General features: G+C 33.0%; 1 protein-coding gene across 1 annotated transcript in view; it reads left to right on the forward strand.

Annotated features, from left to right (window-relative positions):
* Nucleotides 1–543: 543 nt before the first annotated feature.
* Nucleotides 544–20,963, forward strand: part of LOC123653512 (protein grainyhead) — a 43,039-nt gene continuing 22,619 nt past the window's right edge. The window contains exons 1-5 of the mRNA XM_045589506.1: nt 544–603; nt 2,028–2,252; nt 2,626–3,042; nt 6,085–6,239; nt 15,519–15,681. Coding sequence (XP_045445462.1) covers nt 544–603; nt 2,028–2,252; nt 2,626–3,042; nt 6,085–6,239; nt 15,519–15,681 — 1,020 coding nt within the window. The remainder of the gene's footprint in view (nt 604–2,027; nt 2,253–2,625; nt 3,043–6,084; nt 6,240–15,518; nt 15,682–20,963) is intronic.

Raw genomic sequence — 20,963 nt, forward strand, 5'->3', positions numbered from 1 at the left:
CTTAAATATTATTTATAAAACTAGTCAAGAGGATGAAAATCGGAGATTAGATACATGAGTAGGCCGAAACTGGTTATATTTGGCTTTACTCAGGGATCAATATTGGACCCCATTTTATTCCTGATATAAAACTTGATGCATTTAAACAAGCAAACAAAAAAAAAACATTCTGAGTCTGTCTGTCTATGTGTCTGTAAATCCTTTCCACTAACTTATATGGCCTGAGACTGAACTTGATGCCCTGGACAAAGGAGTTCAGCTCAATTATGAGGCATCATCGCGTGCATCACCCTAAGTCGTCGGTCTTGAGACTGTACATCCCGCGGAAAAGTGATGATCGAGGTATGTTAAGCGCTACCATGCATTACCGCGAGGTGTGCAGCCTTAGGACCTATTTTGGAACGAAACGGGACAGCAGTATGCTGACGTGACGCTGCAGTATGGTGACGTTGTAGTATGTAAAAAGGTCTGACACCCCTATCCTTGACAAAAGAGGAATGGTAGAAACCGGTTTTACTGAGCACTTCTGACCAGGAGACCAGTATGGATAGTGAAAGAGCTGCGTGGACGGTTTTACAAGGCGCCACGCGTCTCACGTGGACAGTAAGGCCTCCGTGCAGTGGCTGCGATTCGGGGACTTCTTTGGGGAAACCGAAGGTTTTGTCTGTGTAGGTAATACAAGATCAAGTGGTCAATACGAACAACTACCGAAAACACAGTCTGATTTTTTCCGAGTTGTTCCGCATTGTGTAGCTAGTATTCCGCATACTGAGTACTTGCACAGATATAACCAAGCGGCCAAGATTTTTCACCAAGAGGTTGCTCTTATATACGGTCTCCTGAAGAGTCAGGCTGCACTGGGACCTGCTTTTCGCCACAGACAGGACGATACTTTAGTGGAGATAACCATACCGCTTGACGAGAACCTCGTGAAAGCCGAAACAAAGAAAAAACCTATCTAAATATCTGAATTTGGCGCATAAGATTGTTGATTTGTGGGACGTTAGGTTCGCTGAAATCTTCCCTATCGTCATATCTAACAACGATTTGTTCCCGGTTAACCTCGTTTACAATCTGACGCAACGGTAGATCCGAGACGGTTCGCTCGCAGCAAGCATGCAGATAAGCTGGCTGTGTTACTCGAGTCGGTTAGGATTGTCCGTCAGTTTCTCAGCTCTGACCCTGGCCATTTGATCTCCCTGCCGGGGCGTAATGCTCGATCCGCTTATATTTATTTATTTATGTCAGTAGGTATATGTAAATTTATTGTATAGGTATAGGTATTATTTATATAAATATTTATTATATTACATGTATCTATTACATATTAAACCAGTTGAGAGACATCTAGCATAATAGTAGTAATACATTTTTTTGTACACCAAAACTGAAACATTACACAGAAAAATATATTTTAACAAAATAGGTATCATAAAATACAAAGAGCGGCCTTATCTTTGAAAAGCGATGTCTTTCACGCAACCTATATTTTATTTATTTTATATAAATTTTAATTAGGTGATTTAAAATTATGCTAATGTTAGCATTCTACAGTGCCACATACGTAAATTTATATTAAAAAAAAGGAATTTACTTTAAAATAGGTAGTGATTTTTTTCTTGTCGTTGATTTTTTGGTTGTGTTCATTTTTTATTTCATGAGGTAAGATATATTTAATTTGTGGGCTTTTTTGCTAATTAATTAGTAAATTGCTAAAAGTGCTGTAAATGTACTTAATTTATTATGTGAATTTATAGCACTTTTCGAATTTTATACTTATTCAGAAAATAATTTAACTAATATTTTTATGTTACTTCTAATTGTTACCTACGTTTGTTTTATTATTTTCTGTGTGCACCTAATAGGTATATATGGTCGATAAATGTAAACAATTTTTTATTGTTTGTGATCGGCGAAAATATAGCAAATAAGCCAAAATACATAATTTCATAATATTATTTTTTTATTTTGACAAATGTAGCAGATAGAGCAAAAACGACTTTAACGATATTGCGCGCTCAACGAAGTCGGTCGTAGGAATAGTAGCGCGCGCGCATTATCGCCAATCACGCCTGTCTCCCCTCCGCAGGGCCGGCGCAGCACTGAAGGCGGCCAATGGCGCGCACGGGGCGGAGCTGGGCGAGCTCTCGGGCCTGCTCCACGCGGGCCTCGTGAAGCGCGAGCCCGAGGATCTCAGCCGCAAGGTGGTCGACGAGCCCGAGCCGCACGCGCTCAAGCCGCCGCGACACAAGGTGCGTCACACGTCCGTACGCCGCCGCCGCGCGCGCACGCACTCACACACTTTCCTTACCGGTTATTCATGTATAATTTATCGCAGTAGCGTACGATGTGCCGAGCATCTCGCTCGACTAACAATAACCGCGCCCGCCCGCGCCCTAAGACGGCCGGCCAGCGCTGCCCGCCCTGTGCATGTATTCGTAGGTGAACTGTAGGACCGAAAAAGTATATCGGGATTTAATATACCTGTATCGTGACTGTGTTATAAACGAACAAAACCTAGTGTACGTGAAGCTGTGACTGTGTCGACGCGGTATGTACGCGTCGACTTTGCGGACCGGACAATTGTCGTGGGAGAACACGTGTAACAGACGCGTGTGTCCGCAGGTGGCGGTCGGCGAGCCCGGCGAAGCAGCATCGCCGTCTCCGGTACCGTCACGAGCCTCGTCTGCAGGCTCGCTCTTGCCTGACGCGGCAATGTATGCAGCGCAAATGTTTGCGCCCCCAGGCACGCCCAGTCCAACACCTTATGGCGATCAGTACCCACGGCAAACGGCTTCTTTTGCTGGCGAGCCCTACTATCGAGAATACTTTGTGGGCGAAGGTTATCAACAGAGGGCTGCACCACCTTACAGTGATACTGAGTCAGCATCGGCGTCGACTTTCGGTGACCGATATTCGGCGCCTCGCTACCATAGCAAGAGTGTGATCGCTGCTGCAGGTCTTACAGTGGACCTGCCGTCTCCAGACAGCGGCATTGGTGCCGATGCTGTCACTCCCCGTGATCATACTACTGTCCAGCAGGTCGGTTCTACGAGAGACAAGGGCGCGGGCTGGCGGGCTTCTCACTAGATACATATACACATATATACATTACACAATTGCTTCAAATTTCCATATTCTCATTTGACTTATTCGGGCTTTTAAGAACATTTTCATTCATTTAATGCATGCTAACATATTAATTACATATATGAAATGGATCCCTATCCATCCCATATATGTCTATTGTATCAAACATTTTTATATAAACAAACTTTTAAATGTAGGTACTTGAATTATTAAAAAACAAAAAAGGTTTCTGAACATGTATCGACAGTGAACCAAAATCAGTTAGGACTCATGTTTGTTGTGCCTTTGTACGATTTAAAGGTATACTATCACTGAAGCCCTCCCGCGCTCTTTATCTTTTATTTTATAATTTATAACAAATAAAAATTTGTTTAAATATGACTATAAATATGATACACATTTATTGACGATTCTAGGGTTAATCAATCTAATTATTATTTATATTATTCTTATAATTTGACAAAACTCAACTAAAATTTTGATAATGAGGTATTTGATAGAAATAATCGTTTTATTAACAAAGGTACCTCATCAAACAGGCAATTAAACTTCACTTAGTTTTAACTTAAATAGCATGAACGTAATATTTCGTAAATTTCATTAACAGTTCCATTATATACAGATAGTGTAAGACATTTACTGTTTAAATATTTATTTAATGTAGAGAGTCATAGGAATATTACAAAGTAAGTAACAGTTATTTAACAAAGTCTTTCAATCTGATAGTGCGCAGCGATAAAACTGATCTTTATTAATGAAGTATAGGTACTAATAAATTATAAACAATTGTCGTGACGCACGTCAGAAGATATGACTACGAACAGCTAGCGTTTTGTCTTAAAACTTATAGGTTAGCATAATTCAAATAACAAATTGACAAGACTACTGTATAATCATTCTCAGAACAAAGTGCGTTTGAAGGACTTGTCATTCCTAGGTGTGGCGCTCACGAGCTGGCCACTGTGTCAATCTAATTATTTTATCTGTTAATGTGTTGCAAACAAACGTGGAAAATATCCAAGATATCTGAATGTTTGGATAGCAACTGTTTCGTTTGAATATACCTATTATAAATGTCATAAAATTGCTATTCAAAAATAAGCTTTAAATTAAGCGACATATTTAAAGTTTGCTAAAACAATTTACATATATTAAAGGCAATTTATAGTTTTATTTATGTTGTATTAGCTCTATAAAATTCTTAGGTAGATGTAACATTCATCAAAATAACAGTTGTAATACTTTATATTTTTTCAACGATTCCGTCTACGCTCAAGCGTAGTAATAAAGAATGTTATTTAATTATATTTTATGTGATTCGTTCGAGTAAAACCATTAAAATGTAATTAAATTGTAATGTTTTCATTGGGATCTTTAATAGTATTTATCGAAGTTCTGTATTATTAAAACTATCTTAGTAGAAAATAATTAATTATAGCGAAATGCAATATCTTATTATCTTAAAAAGTTTAGTATATCTATATGATAATTACAAATTTTATCAGGCTATTTCTAAAAAATAAACATTTTAAAAACAATTCAAAAAGAAAAACAAGATAAGGATGCCGTATAATAATCCTTCATTTACATTTTAATAATTATTAATATTATACAGCAAAATGTTTAGGTTTGCTTATAATGATATATTTGTATACAAAATCAATGTTTGTCTGTATGTCCTTTTTAGAGTCGTAAACTATGCATTTAATCATATCATGATCTTTAGCATAGTGTCGTGCATGAGCTCTCAAAAGTTTCTGAGTTGGTACGACCGAAAAAAATATATATAAAAAAGCGTAGCAACGCGCGCAGGGTACAGCTAGTATTAAATAAAATACCTACATTAATCGATCGGTAAAAAAAATAATTAAAATCATCAATAGTATCAATGTAGTAAACTTTGAATGCATCACTTCCTCAGTTTTTGGAGAGCAGAGATCGCCAAGTTATGCTCGTAGTATAATAATTATGCAAAGTTCGGATACACGTGGAACGACAGTGACCTCGAACAATCAAAAGAGCGATTTATTTAGCTTGGTTATTATATAATTATTTTTTTCTGAACATAGTAGGTACTTTTTAATTAGAATTAAGTTAAATCAAAACAAGCCAAGTACTAAGTAATTTGTTTTTGAGCATATTACCGTATAAAATTGTTTAAAATGGGACTTTGAAACTAAAGTGAATACAATATTATAAGTCTACAAGTCTTAAAAAAATATTACACAGGCAATCGCTTCTAATCGTAGAAACTTAACATATAAAAATAGTAGAACTTAGGTAGGTCCTTTACTCTATATTTCTGCTTGTGTGTATAAATATGTTGTTGTATGTTGAAGTAATAGTATGTTGAAGTAATATATGCTTTAAATTATTATTATTCATAAATTAATCCCTTATACTGATTTGGCGAAATTTGGCGTTTTTTTTTGTCAACCTCGCACTAAATATCCGATACATTTTTTTTATAAGGTAAACCGTATATTATTGTAGAGAGCAAAATTTTACATCATGGTATTGTGGTCTCAATAATTTTTGAACTAAAGTAGGTACCTACATAGTTTCCGAGATCTCGGCCAAAAACGTTTGTTCAATATAGCGCATGAAGCTCCACCTCAATCTGTCATCATTTTGAGATTTTATACTCACTAAGTAATCTCTTGGATCGATGGATGGAATTTAGTGTGTTTTAAGACACGTAGGTACAAAACAGGCATTTATAATATATATTATTTAAACGGTAACAAAGGAAAGCTTTCTTAGCTAAGACAGAATATAGAAATTACATTAGCAGCAGCATTTTTATATAATATAAAAATGTTTATAATATTCCAAATAATTTAGTTTATAATTAGGTATATCAAAAATTGTCTTATTAGATTTATCTTTCGTATAATATTTCCATATCTAACTGGAATTATCACACATAATATTAAAACAAATAATTTTGTATCTAGCTATGTATAAAATGGTCATAACTTGTGGTTCCTATAGTCGTTCGAGTACACGGTAATCTGCCAGCAGCCCGTGGGCGAAGACGGTCGCGGCACCCCCGCAGCGCACCACTCGCCCGCTCAGCCGCCCCGCACGCGCCCCTGGCACGATTTCGGCAGGCAAAATGACGCTGACAAGATCCAAATCGCTAAATTGTAAGTAATTCAAAAATGCGTTTATTGTACGATTTCCAACTTCAATTTTCAAGTTTGTTTTGTGAGCATTATAGCAGCCAAAGTATGTAAGGGTAAAAATCTTAATTGTCCAAACTTATCTAACCTCTAACCCTATGACAGGCCATAGAGGATTAATTAGAAATATAGCCCAATACGTCGTACCTTTACGTGCGGAATGTACGTACAAAAATAGTAAGACCCGTTATAATACCTACCTACTACGTTGTTTTCTCAAAATAGTTACTAACAAATACACGCCCAATATTTTTACTTATACTGTAAAAAGAAGTTAACGTTAATGCGTAGTGTAAATTATAAGAATGATTTTATTACCGTTTACCTACATGCCTGTCGCTGGTGTGAATAGATGAAAACAACAAACTTCCCGTGAAAACTGTATTGACCTACCACTTCGCACTTCTCGAATCAGTGATAAAGTGGCCCTTACTCGAACTTGCTTAGAAATATACATCAATAATTTTTATCAAAAGTCAGTGGCAAAATTGAACATTGTAACTATAGAATTTTGTTTTATGTAGTGGAACATTGTAACTATTTAATAAATATATTAATAATAAACAAGTTCGGATCATCGAACGCATCTCGTAAATTGTTTGTTTACTCGAGGTGCTAACTTAAACTTCGTGATTGTTGAATACAACAGAAAGTGTGTGTTAATTGTCAATTTCCTATCGTTTCCGTGGTTAATTGTCTTGTAACAAGATAATTTTGGTGGAATGGGCTAATAGCTAGAAAATGAAATTAACGAAACTTCATTCTTTTGTTCATTATCAGCAAAATTCTGAATGTATAATTTCTATTTGACACCCAGTTAATCACAAAGGTCCACAAAGAAAATGCACTGTACCTTTGACTAGGCCCATCTAGGGTTATATATTTTGATACACTGAATCTGAGTTTGGAGTCCGTTTGGTCCCTCCCTACTTTTAAGTAATTTCCGCCAAAAATGGCTAATAATCGCAAACAAAATGCATTTATGCAGTGTTATTAACAACTATTTACAGCGTACCTTATAAAGCCTCAAACGCTTTTTAAATTCCTTGTTCTGATTCATTTATATGTATACGTTTCACTTATTTACTTACGACTTAATTATTTCTTTAAGTAGAGAAATCCTCATTCCCAGTCATTAAATATATAATAACTACTTTATCAGAAGAAATTTAAACATTAGACACATTTTATCATGATTCGTGAATTTCTAAAAACAATATTTATGTTTTGTTTTACTAAACATGTTACATGAAATAAAGTAGAAACTCCCGTAATGTAAGAGAAATAGTACTAACCAGTGATTTACTCCACTACTGGAATTCAGTAATGAACCGTTTTGCACGCACCTTATTAGGTAACTATTGAATAATGAAAATAATTTTATTTCCACGCCGCCTCATACTCGGAAGGCGTTAAGAGATATGTAAGTATTTTCTTTAGATTAAATTTATGGTAAGTATTTTACGTACACATTTTGACAAGTATATCTTAATTATCGCGAGATTTCACGTATTTTATTTAACATGGTAACTTTTATTGTATAAAATAAATCATCAGACAAACAAGTCACATTTTAACTTCTCAAATCGTCATTCGAACGGCTCGTACGATGCGGCGGAAGCAGTCGTCAACACGATAAGCGTATTAGCATTATTATCTCGATAATTACTTGTTTGCATTTGGCCCAAAAAAATCGATCGTTTTTCGTCTTATTTATTATCTAAAGTAGTACTCAATTATATTCCTTTACTTTATAACGAAGTAGGTATTAGAATGTATTCTCTAATGTTTGTAGTTTTACTTATCGAGCACTTGTACTCGACCAGTGCTTAGTGGCTCGCTGGATGGGCCATATATCCACTTTATTTACATGTTCAACACAGAAACGAACATCTCACTTCTTTTAAAAATCATCTAATGTATACGTTTTTGAAATTATCATGTTAAACGCTGCACGTAATCGTAATAATTAGATCTCCATATAATTTTAACTTTTACTGTATCTCGTGCCCTTACATGGTATGTTTATAGCTAAGAAAGATCGCATGTATACCTAAATTATAAACGTAGATAATTAATGTGCAAGTATCTAGTGACCCTAATCTGTTAGGCAATTTGTATATTAACATAGGTATTCTTAATGCAGAAATTAAATACAACTTTGTAAAGTTACTCTTGAAGTGTATTTTAGCATACGACTGTTTATAATTTTTAAATTAACATAATAATAGATGTGTAAGCCTCAGAAGAAAAGATTTAAGCCAATAATATTATTTATAAAGGAAGCAATAAAAAAGTTCGTTACTAGGTATGCATGAGAAAACGTTTAATAATTTTGCGTATTGTATATTGTATTTGAGATACAGTTAATTACATTTAAAAGCTTTAACAGCATAATAGATCAACGTTTAACGGCGATTTTATATGAATGTGTGACTTATGTTTTATAAAGTTTTGGTTTTAGGTATCTAGAATTTATTGATTCACCGGAAAAAATTCTATTAACATTGTGGCACCATTTTAATGTTTCATCATTACAGCCTATACAGTCCACTGCTGGACATAGGCCTCCACAAGTTTACGCTAAAAATAACGTGAACTCATGTGTTTTGCCCATAGTCACCACGCTGGGCAGGCGGGTTGGTGACCGCAGTACTGGCTTTGTCGCACCGAAGACGCTGCTGCCCGTCTTCGGCCTGTGTATTTCAAAGCCAGCAGTTGGATGGTTATCCCGCCATCGGTCGGCTTCTTAAGTTCCAAGGTGGTCGTGGAACCTTGTTATCCCTTAGTCGCCTCTTACGACACCCACGGGAAGAGAGGGGGTGGCTAAATTCTTTAGTGCCGTAGCCACACAGCATTTTAATGTTTATTATGCATAAATTAAATATACACAAATATTTTTTTAATGTACATTTCGATAAATATATTATACATAAAAATAGGTTCGTATTCGTATTCCACTCTAAGGTCTGTTTTTTTGGAATTGTCCTAATTGGTAAACAAATATGGCGTACTTATGACCACAGACAATTAGAGTATAGTGTAGCTTAGTGAAGTGACACAAAGAGCAAATGAATGAACAATATCAATAAGCCATAGACAAAGTAAAATTAATTTAACATCGAAATATTTAATGATACCATATTGCTGAAATTATTTCAAAAACTAATAATATATTAAATAATTTTGCTAAGAATTAGTAGAGGTACAGAATTACGAAAAAAAATATTAATCTAGCATCGAGCATAAAAGGCAACAAAGGGGACTGTCCATTTTGGCCCAAGGTGAACAGAATTCATACAAAAAAACAAATATACCAATAATTTTCATAAATTAAATCATGTTTATTCGTGAATTGCAGTTTTATCAATATAAACTGATGAAAAGTTTATTTAATAAGTATTTTAATTCATTAATTATATACTTCTAGTTTATTTTCGGTTGGTGATTTGATTACAACACGTTGCCAGTCTTAAACAAACAATTATTATTAACGAACAATCGATTTTAAAATATTTTTAAATCAATTATTTGTTAAAATCGATTAAAAGTATTGTTAAATCGAATTAATAAGAAAAAAGTCTAAAAAAAGTCTATAAAAGTGTATTTAGTAAAAAAACATTTAACTTTGGTGAAAAATAAACTATTTTAGAAACATTGTTATTGACTAAATAAAAAGCAAGCAATTAATTATATTAAATTCGATTATCGATTTATTTGTTTATTGAAAATATTATTTATTATGGCAACCCTAAACTACAGACTTTTGCTTCATACATTCATTTGACTTCGATGTTGCTTTCATGGTGATATAGCAAAATAAGGTTTTCCGTCAACCGAGAATTCATCACTACTGCGACGTAAAATACACAGTAGGCATATTCATAAGTAGAAAAATATATTTTGTATTTATTTTATATGTAAACAATAAAGGTCAGGCAGAGAAGCCATAAAAAAATATTATTGCAACTGCATGGTTGGTCGACGGACAGTAGGTTGTTGTGGCCATGTCATGAAATTATTTGGTTTTTGGGCTGAAAAAGGTTTCAAGATTTTATAAATCTACCTGCCTAGTTTTTAGATAACATTCTGTTAACGTACGAATCCGATTAGTAAAACAAAAATAACAAAACAATGATTTTTTATTTCAGAAACCTTCTTGTAATTATCCACAAAAAAACAAAAAATGAAACACCTGGATACAAAACTATATCATTTTTCTAATTCATACTTGTTAGTACTACTAACTTAATATATAATTATTATTCTCAGTGACTGTCCACTCGGGGCCGAAACCCCCATACAAAGTGGACAGTCCCCTATATATTTCGTTTATGTGATATGGTCGGTAAAAAAAAAGCCAAAAATAAAATTTACAACAAAATAAAGGGGCCGCCTGTGTCTAAAAAAAGTCGACCCTATTAATATTATTGTCACATTATTTGTATTTACTATGAATAAAAAACCTTGCGCCGGCGGCACACTCTCTCTAACATCTAAAAAAATGACTAATAACATTGTACTCCACGAAGCTCTCATTGGGTAATCTTAAGTCTCATCCTAAAGTCTCAAAATTTTTTCCTGTGAACTACAGTAAACGTTTATGCCGTTGCTATGTGGTATACTTTAATATTATATGGGATAGCATTAAAAATGTTCAGGATGAAATTGATATTCAGAAATATTCATAATATAAAATAAAACCTTTACAATGAACACTTTACCATAAATGATTGACATTTGCAATATTTTGTAAGCATTTTTTTTGTGCGCTCAACATAAAAAAAAGAAGAAAAAAAAACAATTAATAACAAAATACAAATAAATAACAAATCGCTTTACTGTAATATTATTTAACAAGTTATAATTCGTGAAATTTTAAAATATAGTTAAAGAACATGGCCTATTTTATCGCTCATGCTGTTCATTCACTTATACTCATTCACTTCTAAAAATATTATGACTACATCCCTATTTGCCTTATAAAAAAAGATATTGAAATGTCATATTCGAAAATATTAGTTATCTGTACTCTCGGAATTCGTATTTTGTAGTTTTTATGTGTTTAAAATGATAAATTGATATTTGTTTTTAGTGAAATAAATAGTAAATGGAGTTTTACAAATGTCCGTAAGCTAATATGTTGTGAAAGTGAGTGATAAATGCGGAAAAAACGTGAATTACGATTGACAGCGGTTTGTTTACCAATTAGGACTCTTCCAAAAAAACAAGATATACTTAGAAATTGCAAAGCATCAAACGAACTAAAAAATCTTACCCAAATCAACTTACAATTAAGTACCTATAAATCTAAAGTGATCAGAATGTATATACATTCTATTTAATTTAATATGTATGATGTAAACAATGTACCGCGGAAAACATTTCAATGACTCATTAAATTGAATGTACGGTAGCAAATACGAGTGCTAAGTGTGACGCTGCTTGTCGGCGCCGCGATCGCATTGGCAATATTTTCCCTGGTATTATAAATACCTAAACGGTAAATACGCATTATCAAAGATTACTCCAAAAGTTGTAATCAGATCTCCATGAAATTTAAATGTGACCACATGATTAAACATCGGCTTTCGATTAAATTAAAAATCATTAAAATCGGTACACCGAGTAAAAAGTTATGCAGATTTTCGAGAGTTTCCTTCGATTCCTCCGGAATCCCACCATCAGATCCTGGTTTCCTTATCATGGTACCAAACTAGGGATATCTCCTTTCCAACAAAAAAAAAAGCATTATCAAAATCAGTTCATAAACGACGGAGTTATCCTCGACATACATAAAATATATATATATATATATATATATATATATATATATATATATATATATACGGTCGAATCGAGTAACCTCCTCCTTTTTTTGAAGTCGGTTAAAACAGTTTATTGTTTGTTATATATAAGTATTAAAAGCAGTTTTTTTATAATATACCTAAATATCAACATAAACGCATTTTATTCTTATTTCATACAGAACGTTTCATCCTTCTTGGCATGCGTCTCAGGCGCACAATAGTCCTTCAATTTACATCAGTGATTGATACGATGAACATGCGCGCACTTTTCTCTGTATATAGCTGTTTAACAATTTATTTCCTTAAAAATAAGATAGTATGGTAAACCGGATATATGTTTATTGGAAATGTCAAATAGTATGGTAAAATTTAATAAGAATTCCAAAAAAAAAACCGATATTACAGGTAATTAATATTCGATTAGGTATATAAAAATTGGATACGATGATCGTAACTTTTTTTTTCACAGGTATTCGTAACATTACGGTTACTTAGATAATTATAGATTAACTGTTAGATAACTTCATTATTGTTATTAGATGTTACACGCATTATTGCCATATTCTGTGTTAAGTAAGAATTAATCATTACATAAAAGTATATTGTATATGTATGCATTAGCAGTGATATATATGGTAATGACTATTGGTGTGCTTACTAGGCTGTCTATATATTTTATATATATATAAAATGCAAAATTTATATGAAAAAGATAATCCTACCTACTTTATGCAGACTTATTTTTGAAATAGATATTAAGCAGTTTACTTACATCCACTATCTTGCAAGTTTCACACAAATCTTTATTTTAATAAGTAAAATGTTGTGACAAAATAGAAAGACTGGCTACTAAATATATAGCTTTTTCCCATTTTTGATTAATTATATTAGATATTGAGAAGCGTTTTCATCAAAATGTTTAGATATCAAATATATCATAATCGACTGAATTATAAAAGTTAAGCACAAAGTTGTTTAAAAAATGTGTGTGTTATATCGTTGCCTTTGGACTTGATTTTAAGAAAATTATGCAGGATAAATCATCGCTCGGCCTTACAAAATGTTATAAATTTTCTGAATGATTTTACTTCAAAAGTCTAGCAGAGAAATAAAGTTACTTTCGTTTTTTTTTATTTAGGGTAAGTTGAAATATTGTCAATGTTACATTAAAAATAAAAATCGAGTTGTAAAAGGCATGATACAAACGCAATTATACGTACTATTAAAACATGTTTCCGTTTAATGCGATAAAAACTACGTTATATATAATAATTATATTATATTATTACGTATAATATATTATTACGTATAATATATTATACGTTTGAAATTCTATTATGTTTTTGAAATAGATTATTAAATTTATCAAACGTAGTCAAATAAGTAGGTAAATAGAAATGGACAACAAAGTAGGTACTTAAAATAATTTACGTCAATAGCTGATTAACATAGACGCCCCTAACAAGGTGTTCCGAGCACAAAGCGTGGTCAGTAATAGTATTGTAAGTACAAAAGGGTCAGATTTATGCGCATCTAATTTGGCGGTGCAGCACGGACCCCGCGGGACGCCGTTCGCTGCTAGCGGGCTCTTATCGCGCCATGCGTTTTTATTGCATTTTGTTGTCGCTACCATCCGAAGCTTTTTGTGCGCTCATCAATTTCCGCGCCTCATCGATTGATTTATTCATGAAAGTCCCTCGTCTTCGCGCAGGAAGTGACTTTTTCGGATGCTGCGCTGCTGAAATTTGTAATGAAGCTCATTCGAAAACAATGCGTAGTTTATTATTATTTACTTTGGTCGTATATTCCCAGGTGATAAATTATTGACATGTTTCTTACTAACTTAAAAAAATGTCTGTAAAGTACAGAGTGAGTGGAGTCAATCTTGTTTTAATTTTAATTACGCGTGTTTCTAGGAATTTATTTCATTTAATGATCTATTGTCGTGTCTCTGGATACTTAGTTCTCGAGTTTATTTATTAAATTCGTAGAAGTTTATCTTAAATAATTAAATCATTATATGTTTAAAAAAATCTTTGTACCTACACATTCTCTTCTTTAAAGCTGGCACACATACGCGTCTGTCTGTTTGCTTGAATGTATGAATTTCATAGTTATAGAACTGACCCTACGAGAACGTTAAAGTACGTACAGCACATTCTCCAGTAACTTTTCGTCGTTATATTAATTAAATTAGCTTACCATAATAAAATTTTATTACACTTTACATACGCTTTGGACAAAGCCAGTTAATAATATTGATCTTTTATTGCCTACTCTAGGTTTATAGTATTTTTAGTACAATTTTATTATTAAATCAATTCAATGGTAAATTAATTTTAATTTATTGTTACAAAAACAATTTTTTTATATTTTGTTTTTATTAGTATGTATCTTTATTATTGGAAGACAACTGTGTACTATCTAACAAAGCATATATGAATTGTTGAAATGACAATACAAAGTCACGTCACAAATGGAAATTATGTTTGAAATAACTCGGAGAGAATCAGATAGGCGAGAACCGCTGCGGCCGATCCGTCAATGTCCGTTGCGTTTGCATTACACGGCCTTTATCTGCTTGTGCTCGCTTTAAATCGCTAACATCAGCAGGATTGTTTACCAAATTGTTTTCAATAAGCTTAAAGTAATGGTCCAACGGCAAGCCAACTATTGAGCCGACCCTAACTCGCTATCTACCTAAAAGATTTATTGGCGGATTAAATATTCTGTAACAATTTATAGCTTTTTATCTACTTACATAAGTAAACGCCTCAAAGTAAAGGCGTGGTACAATAGAGTGCTTTATAATGACGTTCGCCATTTCCTGGTTCGATTGTATATTTGTGAGGGTGCGTGAATTTGTCCGGGCGTGGGATGAGATCAGTGGAGACAAGGCGGAGAGGCGCGCGGAGTGGTGTCGTGATGTCGCGAGCCTCACGCGCGTGGCCGTTAACGAGCCGCAGCACGCGATGCATGCAGTTAAATTAGCAGGGTTTTCCTTCCGTTGATCCCACGCGCAGGAAATCGCGAGAAAACGCAGTTTTTCATTGCGCACAACGAACTGGATCTCCACGCCTTTATGTAACGACGCTGGTGACAAGCTCAACCGGCTGCGCAATTAAGATTTCCACTTTTTGCACACTTTTATTACTTTACTTCATGGAAACTTTATTGTCGCGAGTATGTATCTCTAGATAAGATCAAAGAAGAAATCGTACTTTTTTCTAAATGTTTAAAAAACAAGATTACCGTGCAGTTTATACATTTCCGCTGTATTTTTACTGCAATGACTTTCTCACTTCATTGTTAGAAATCAAGCATTACAACATATCTAAAAATAAAATAAAAACATAATTTTATTATGTTCATTTAATATTGAAAAAATCTTTGATGCTTCTGAGTGTATTTAATGTATGTAAAATTGTCACAGGTTTTCCCCATACGGGTTCAAATACCACCTGGAGACGGCGAGCAGCAGTTCGCAGCGCCGTGAAGATGACCGTATCACTTACATCAATAAGGGCCAGTTTTATGGCATCACATTGGAATACATCCATGATCCAGACAAACCACTTAAGAACCAAACCGTTAAGGTAAGTAAACAACCGGATGCATTTGTAATATTTACGTCTATGTGATTAATGTAATTTAACGTGAAGATTTATATACATATAGTTTGTGAGAATGCAAACATTACTTATTACCATAACAGTAATGTGGTATTTTATCTTAAAATTTGTGATTTATCGTACAAAAATAATAAAAATAATAAAATAAGTATGGAAGAGTAGCTGGTAGAGTTTTGATTATGCTACGTAAAAAAGTATTTGATGCGCTAATTGTTTTGTAAATTATATACACGAGATAAAAACTTACTTAATATAATTTATTATGTTATCGTAGTAATTATTACATCAGTTATCCTTAAATTGATTTCACTCTATTAACATAAAGATTCTAACAAGTCACTGCTGGAATTAATCGAAATAAAAATTAATTATTCTCAATTAACACGGATTTTTAGATATTTGATTTAGCTACAGTATGTAGCCAGTTAACGGTTAGTGGCCGGATGTTTACTTCGCTCGGACCTTAGAAAGCTTAACCACGTACTTTAGAGGTATAACCAATCGTAAAACACGCACACATACACGCTATACGCTTGTAACGTCTCTATTTAATTTGTATTTCCTGCACAGATCGAATAAAGTATGCAACATTATAGTGAGTGTAAATAGTAAACAATATCTATTTTATGTTTGCAAAGGAGGACTTAAAAGTGTGTTTAAGTGGGAATACATTTAGAATTGTTGCATGCTCTCAACAAGTTGCTAACCGCAAAATCCTCGTGTCAGTTTCACACGGTTCCCGGTTAAGGTTTCATGTTTACCTACAGAACATTCACTTTTATCATTCTTTTTTTTCATATCATTTGTCCCGTCAATATACTGCCTTTTAAATTTATTACAACACTATCAATAGTATAATTTAAAATGATATGATTAATTTGCGTAAAGAATTTAAATGTCTATGATTTTAATTTTTTTTTTCATTTCAAGATTCAATAATGACGCTTCTAAAATAATATCTAGCGTGATCGGAAACTGTTATTTTCTTAGCATGAGAAATAATTATTTAAAGACAACAAAAGATAAATTACTTTTAATGGATGAGAAGGATAGTTGGTCACACATTTCTTGTAAAAAGTCGGAAATCCCCTCGTTTTATTACTTCCCAGGAAAATTACATAATTAATGAGGTTATTACGGTACAATGAAATTGATTTAATTTTATACTTTGCTGATTTATCTTGAAAAACTAGTAATTCAAGCTTTTTCAATCAGGTTAATCCTGTTTCGATAATAACAAATATATACACAGCTATGTCTTTGTTTAGAGATGGAAATCCCGATTTAAACGGATTGTTTTCGTAATGAAGAAAAATCACACAGAATAAGACTTGTAACGTATTGTCACAAAGTGCATATAGAGGAATATTAAGACCGTAAGACGTGTAACATTTTCTTATTTACATTTCTCTGGTATTACTTGTAAAACTAACGTGAAAACACGCCTTATCTCTTTTCAATGGGCTTAGATCGAAATAATCAGAAATACAATGCGACATACGTTTGAAGTTATTATTAAGGCAGTAAGTGGGCCGCGAGTCCGGCGCATTCAATACCACTCGGATAGATATAGAGCGCTTATCTCGCCGCAATCGAGTCCGCATTGTATAGCCGCGCCCGATAATTAAGACGACGCTTTTGACATTCGCCATATAGGAACACAATGACCGCCGCGGGAGCCGGGCCGCTCCTCGGATAATATCGCTCTCTTTAAACAATAACCTTACTGCATTATGATAAAATAATTTCAATGCAGCAAACATCGTGTATCCTTAACGAGCTATTTTGCAATTTTCAATGAGAGGAGAAAAATATCGACACATTCCTATGTATATTAGTTGCACAAGTACGAGACGGAAATATTATAAACGATAAAATATACTAATGAAAACTAAGAATATATTACTAAGTATTAATCGGACATTTAAAACAAGCGTTGTGAAAATAAAACAAAAGTGTATTTGTATAATGAATTACCAGCTTTATAAAAGCTATATATACAAAAAATAAAACTTGAATAATCTTCTCTGGACATGTCTATAAGACCAATTATGATCATTTGTTATACAGCGTAGCTGACAGTTTAAAATTCACACGCGATGCGAATATGTTTTGCGTGCCGTAAAGCGGTTGAGGATACGAGAAAATTTAGTAAAAAGAGAGATTTGGTGTGAGAGACGTGCGTGGGGCGACTGTAATTACACTTGGTACCGCCTCGTTTCGGCAGAACTTTGCATCTCGCGATATCATCAATCCACCTCTACCCAGCTCGTATTGGAAATTTCGTACCTAATTAAACAACTCTACGATGTACGGTGCACTACATGTACTTAGGAGGCCTTAAAATCTGTAAGATTTTCGCACGCTACGATGTTATCAAATATTTGCATTTGAATCTACAATGACAAATAGATTTTTAAAACGATCCCTTTGTACCTTTGAAAAGATATCCTGTTTAGGGGTCTTTACAAAATAACATGTTAAAAAAAGCATCAATCACAAAATATGTTAGTAATTAATCATCATCTTCATTGCAAGAGTTCAGGTAGTTCATTTTGAGATATATGTATATAATGGGTGTTACAGATAAAAAAATCTAACAATGTTTCATACAAGAAAGGGTAAGGTTTAAAATAAATATTAGAAGATTTTGAATTAAAAAATTGTTTCTAAAAGTTGTTGGTTTATGTTATGTATAATTTATATTTTAAATTTTAATATGTAACATAAAAATAACATACATTAAGAAATACGGTAAATTTACACGCACGCGAGTTAGGTTTAAAGAATTTATTCTCAAAAAGAAAATTCACTTACATGAGAACAACATAATAAATGTATAATAAAAATATTCGCCTTATAAGTAGGTACTTAGTTAACGGATTATAGTATAAATAAGTCGTTTTATATTTGTTATTAATCACTATAAAAGTGGGTATTCTCTAAAATATACTTAGATAGTTGAGACTTAAATCCATTAACTGAGCTTATATTTTTTATATAAGAAGGTAATTTGTTATAAAGTTGTGCTCCATCGAAAGTAATATTTTTTTTTGCAAATTTGGTTCTTACTTTTGGAAGAACTAGTAAGCTTGGTCTACGGGTGCTACGTTTACTGCTTTGTTTTATAAATATCAAATTAGAATGCATGGATTTACTAATAATTTTTCTTACAAAAATACAAGAATTATACACATAAAGTTGTCGTAGGTTCATAATATTCGTTTCTTTATAAAGTGTAGTTGTTGGTGTCAAAGGCGGATATCGAAAAAGTATTTTAATTATTTTATTTTGTTTTCTTTGAAGTTTTTGTAGTTTTGTTTTGCCAGTGTTACCCCATATTTCTATTAAATACAATAAATGCGATTTTACTAAAGAATTGTAGATGTTATATTTTATTTTCTTAGGTATACATTTTGAAACATTTATAAGTGACCCAATTAAAGAAGAAAGTTTTTTATTTATGTAGTCTATTTGATATTTAAAAGTTAAATAATTGTCTATTCGTAAACCTAAATATTTTTCACATGTTTTTTGTTTAATCGGAAAGTTGTCAACAGTTAGTGGATCATGCGGTGCAATAATTTTATTTTTAGTTTTAAATACAATGTAACAAGTTTTGGAAGCGTTAATAGTTAAAAGATTGTGATTGAACCATTTATATAGAACATCTAGATCTTGTTGAGCTTGAGCAATTATATCATTTATGTTACTACCAAAATAAAATAAACAGGTGTCATCTGCATATAAAGTCAGATGACCGTTTAGTTTTAAAGTTGCAATATCATTTACATAAATTAAAAATAGAAGCGGTCCCAAAATAGAGCCCTGTGGGACTCCACAGGTGACAGGTAAAGCACTGCTTTGGATGTCACCAATCTTGACGACCTGCAATCTGTTTGTTAGGTATGATTTTAACATTTCAAGTACAGCGCTCTTGACACCAATGTTTTTAAGTTTTTGTAATAAAAGTTTATGACTGACGGTATCAAAGGCTTTTTTTAAGTCAATAAATACTCCCAAAGCTATGTTCTTTCTATCTAAGTTCTGCCTTATTTTGGTCACTAGATCCACAGTTGCAGCGGTAGTGTTGCTTCTAGCTCTAAAACCGTATTGCCGTTCAGATATGAAATCAAAAGAATCCAAATACGTAACCAAGCGGTTGTGAATTAATTTTTCTAAAATTTTTGAGAGAACGGGTAGTACAGATATCGGACGATAATTTTCTGGGTCTAATAAGGAACCAGATTTATGAATAGGGGTTATTTTTGCAATCTTTAATGAGTCTGGGAATATCCCTTCGGACATGAGCTTGTTAAAACAGTGTGCCAGACTTTTTGATATAGAGCTACATAAACATTTTAACGCTTTTGTACTAATTTTGTCTATACCAGTACTAGCATTCGAATCTAGATCCCCTATAAGTCTCTCAATCTCACTGGAACTACATGGCTTAAATGTTTTAAGTTCATGATTGTTATGTTCATTGATTGTATGAATCGGGTGTAGAATGTTGTGATATTGTGTTGGAATTTTTTTAGCCAATAGGGAACCTATTGTTGCGAAATATTTATTAAAAACGTTACAAATATCCTTTATATCAGAAATTATTTTTGATTCTACTTTTATTTTGGAGGGAGCACAACTTTGATTTGTTTTATTCATACATAATTTATTAACTAAAGTCCAGGTCTTTTTTGGATTCTTTGTATTGTTTGTAAAAAGTTTATAATAGTATAAGTCCTTTGTACTTTGTATCAGTTCAGCTATTTCAGTTCTCTTTGAATAGAATTTAGTTTTAATATACTCATTGCTAGGATTGTTTTTATATTGCGTCCACAAAAAGTTCCTTTGACTTATTCCATCGATAATGTCCTTGTTTATCCAATCGTCTCGTATATTGTTCAAAATTTTGGTTTTTGTTTCTTTACAGTCAATAACATGTTGTTTTATTAAATTTTCAAGTTCTGTGTAGTTCTTTATTGAGTTAATTAATTGCGTTGACTCTAAGGAGCGATACAACTTTGTGTAATCGATTGATTCATAGGTGGTTCGTATTTTATTTGGAGTTTTAAATTTATTCAATTGAACATATATGTTTTTGTGGTCTGAAAACGATGAATTAATAATAGCAACGTTGAAATTATTCGTTTTCAAATTTGTGCTTACGTGATCTATGATCGATTTTTTTGTAGTAGAGTCTCTTGTGCAGTGTGATTTATGAATTTTGTTTAGCAGCCTATGCC

This window comes from Melitaea cinxia, chromosome 1, assembly GCF_905220565.1.
Source record: "Melitaea cinxia chromosome 1, ilMelCinx1.1, whole genome shotgun sequence".
Classification (NCBI taxonomy): domain Eukaryota; kingdom Metazoa; phylum Arthropoda; class Insecta; order Lepidoptera; family Nymphalidae; genus Melitaea; species Melitaea cinxia.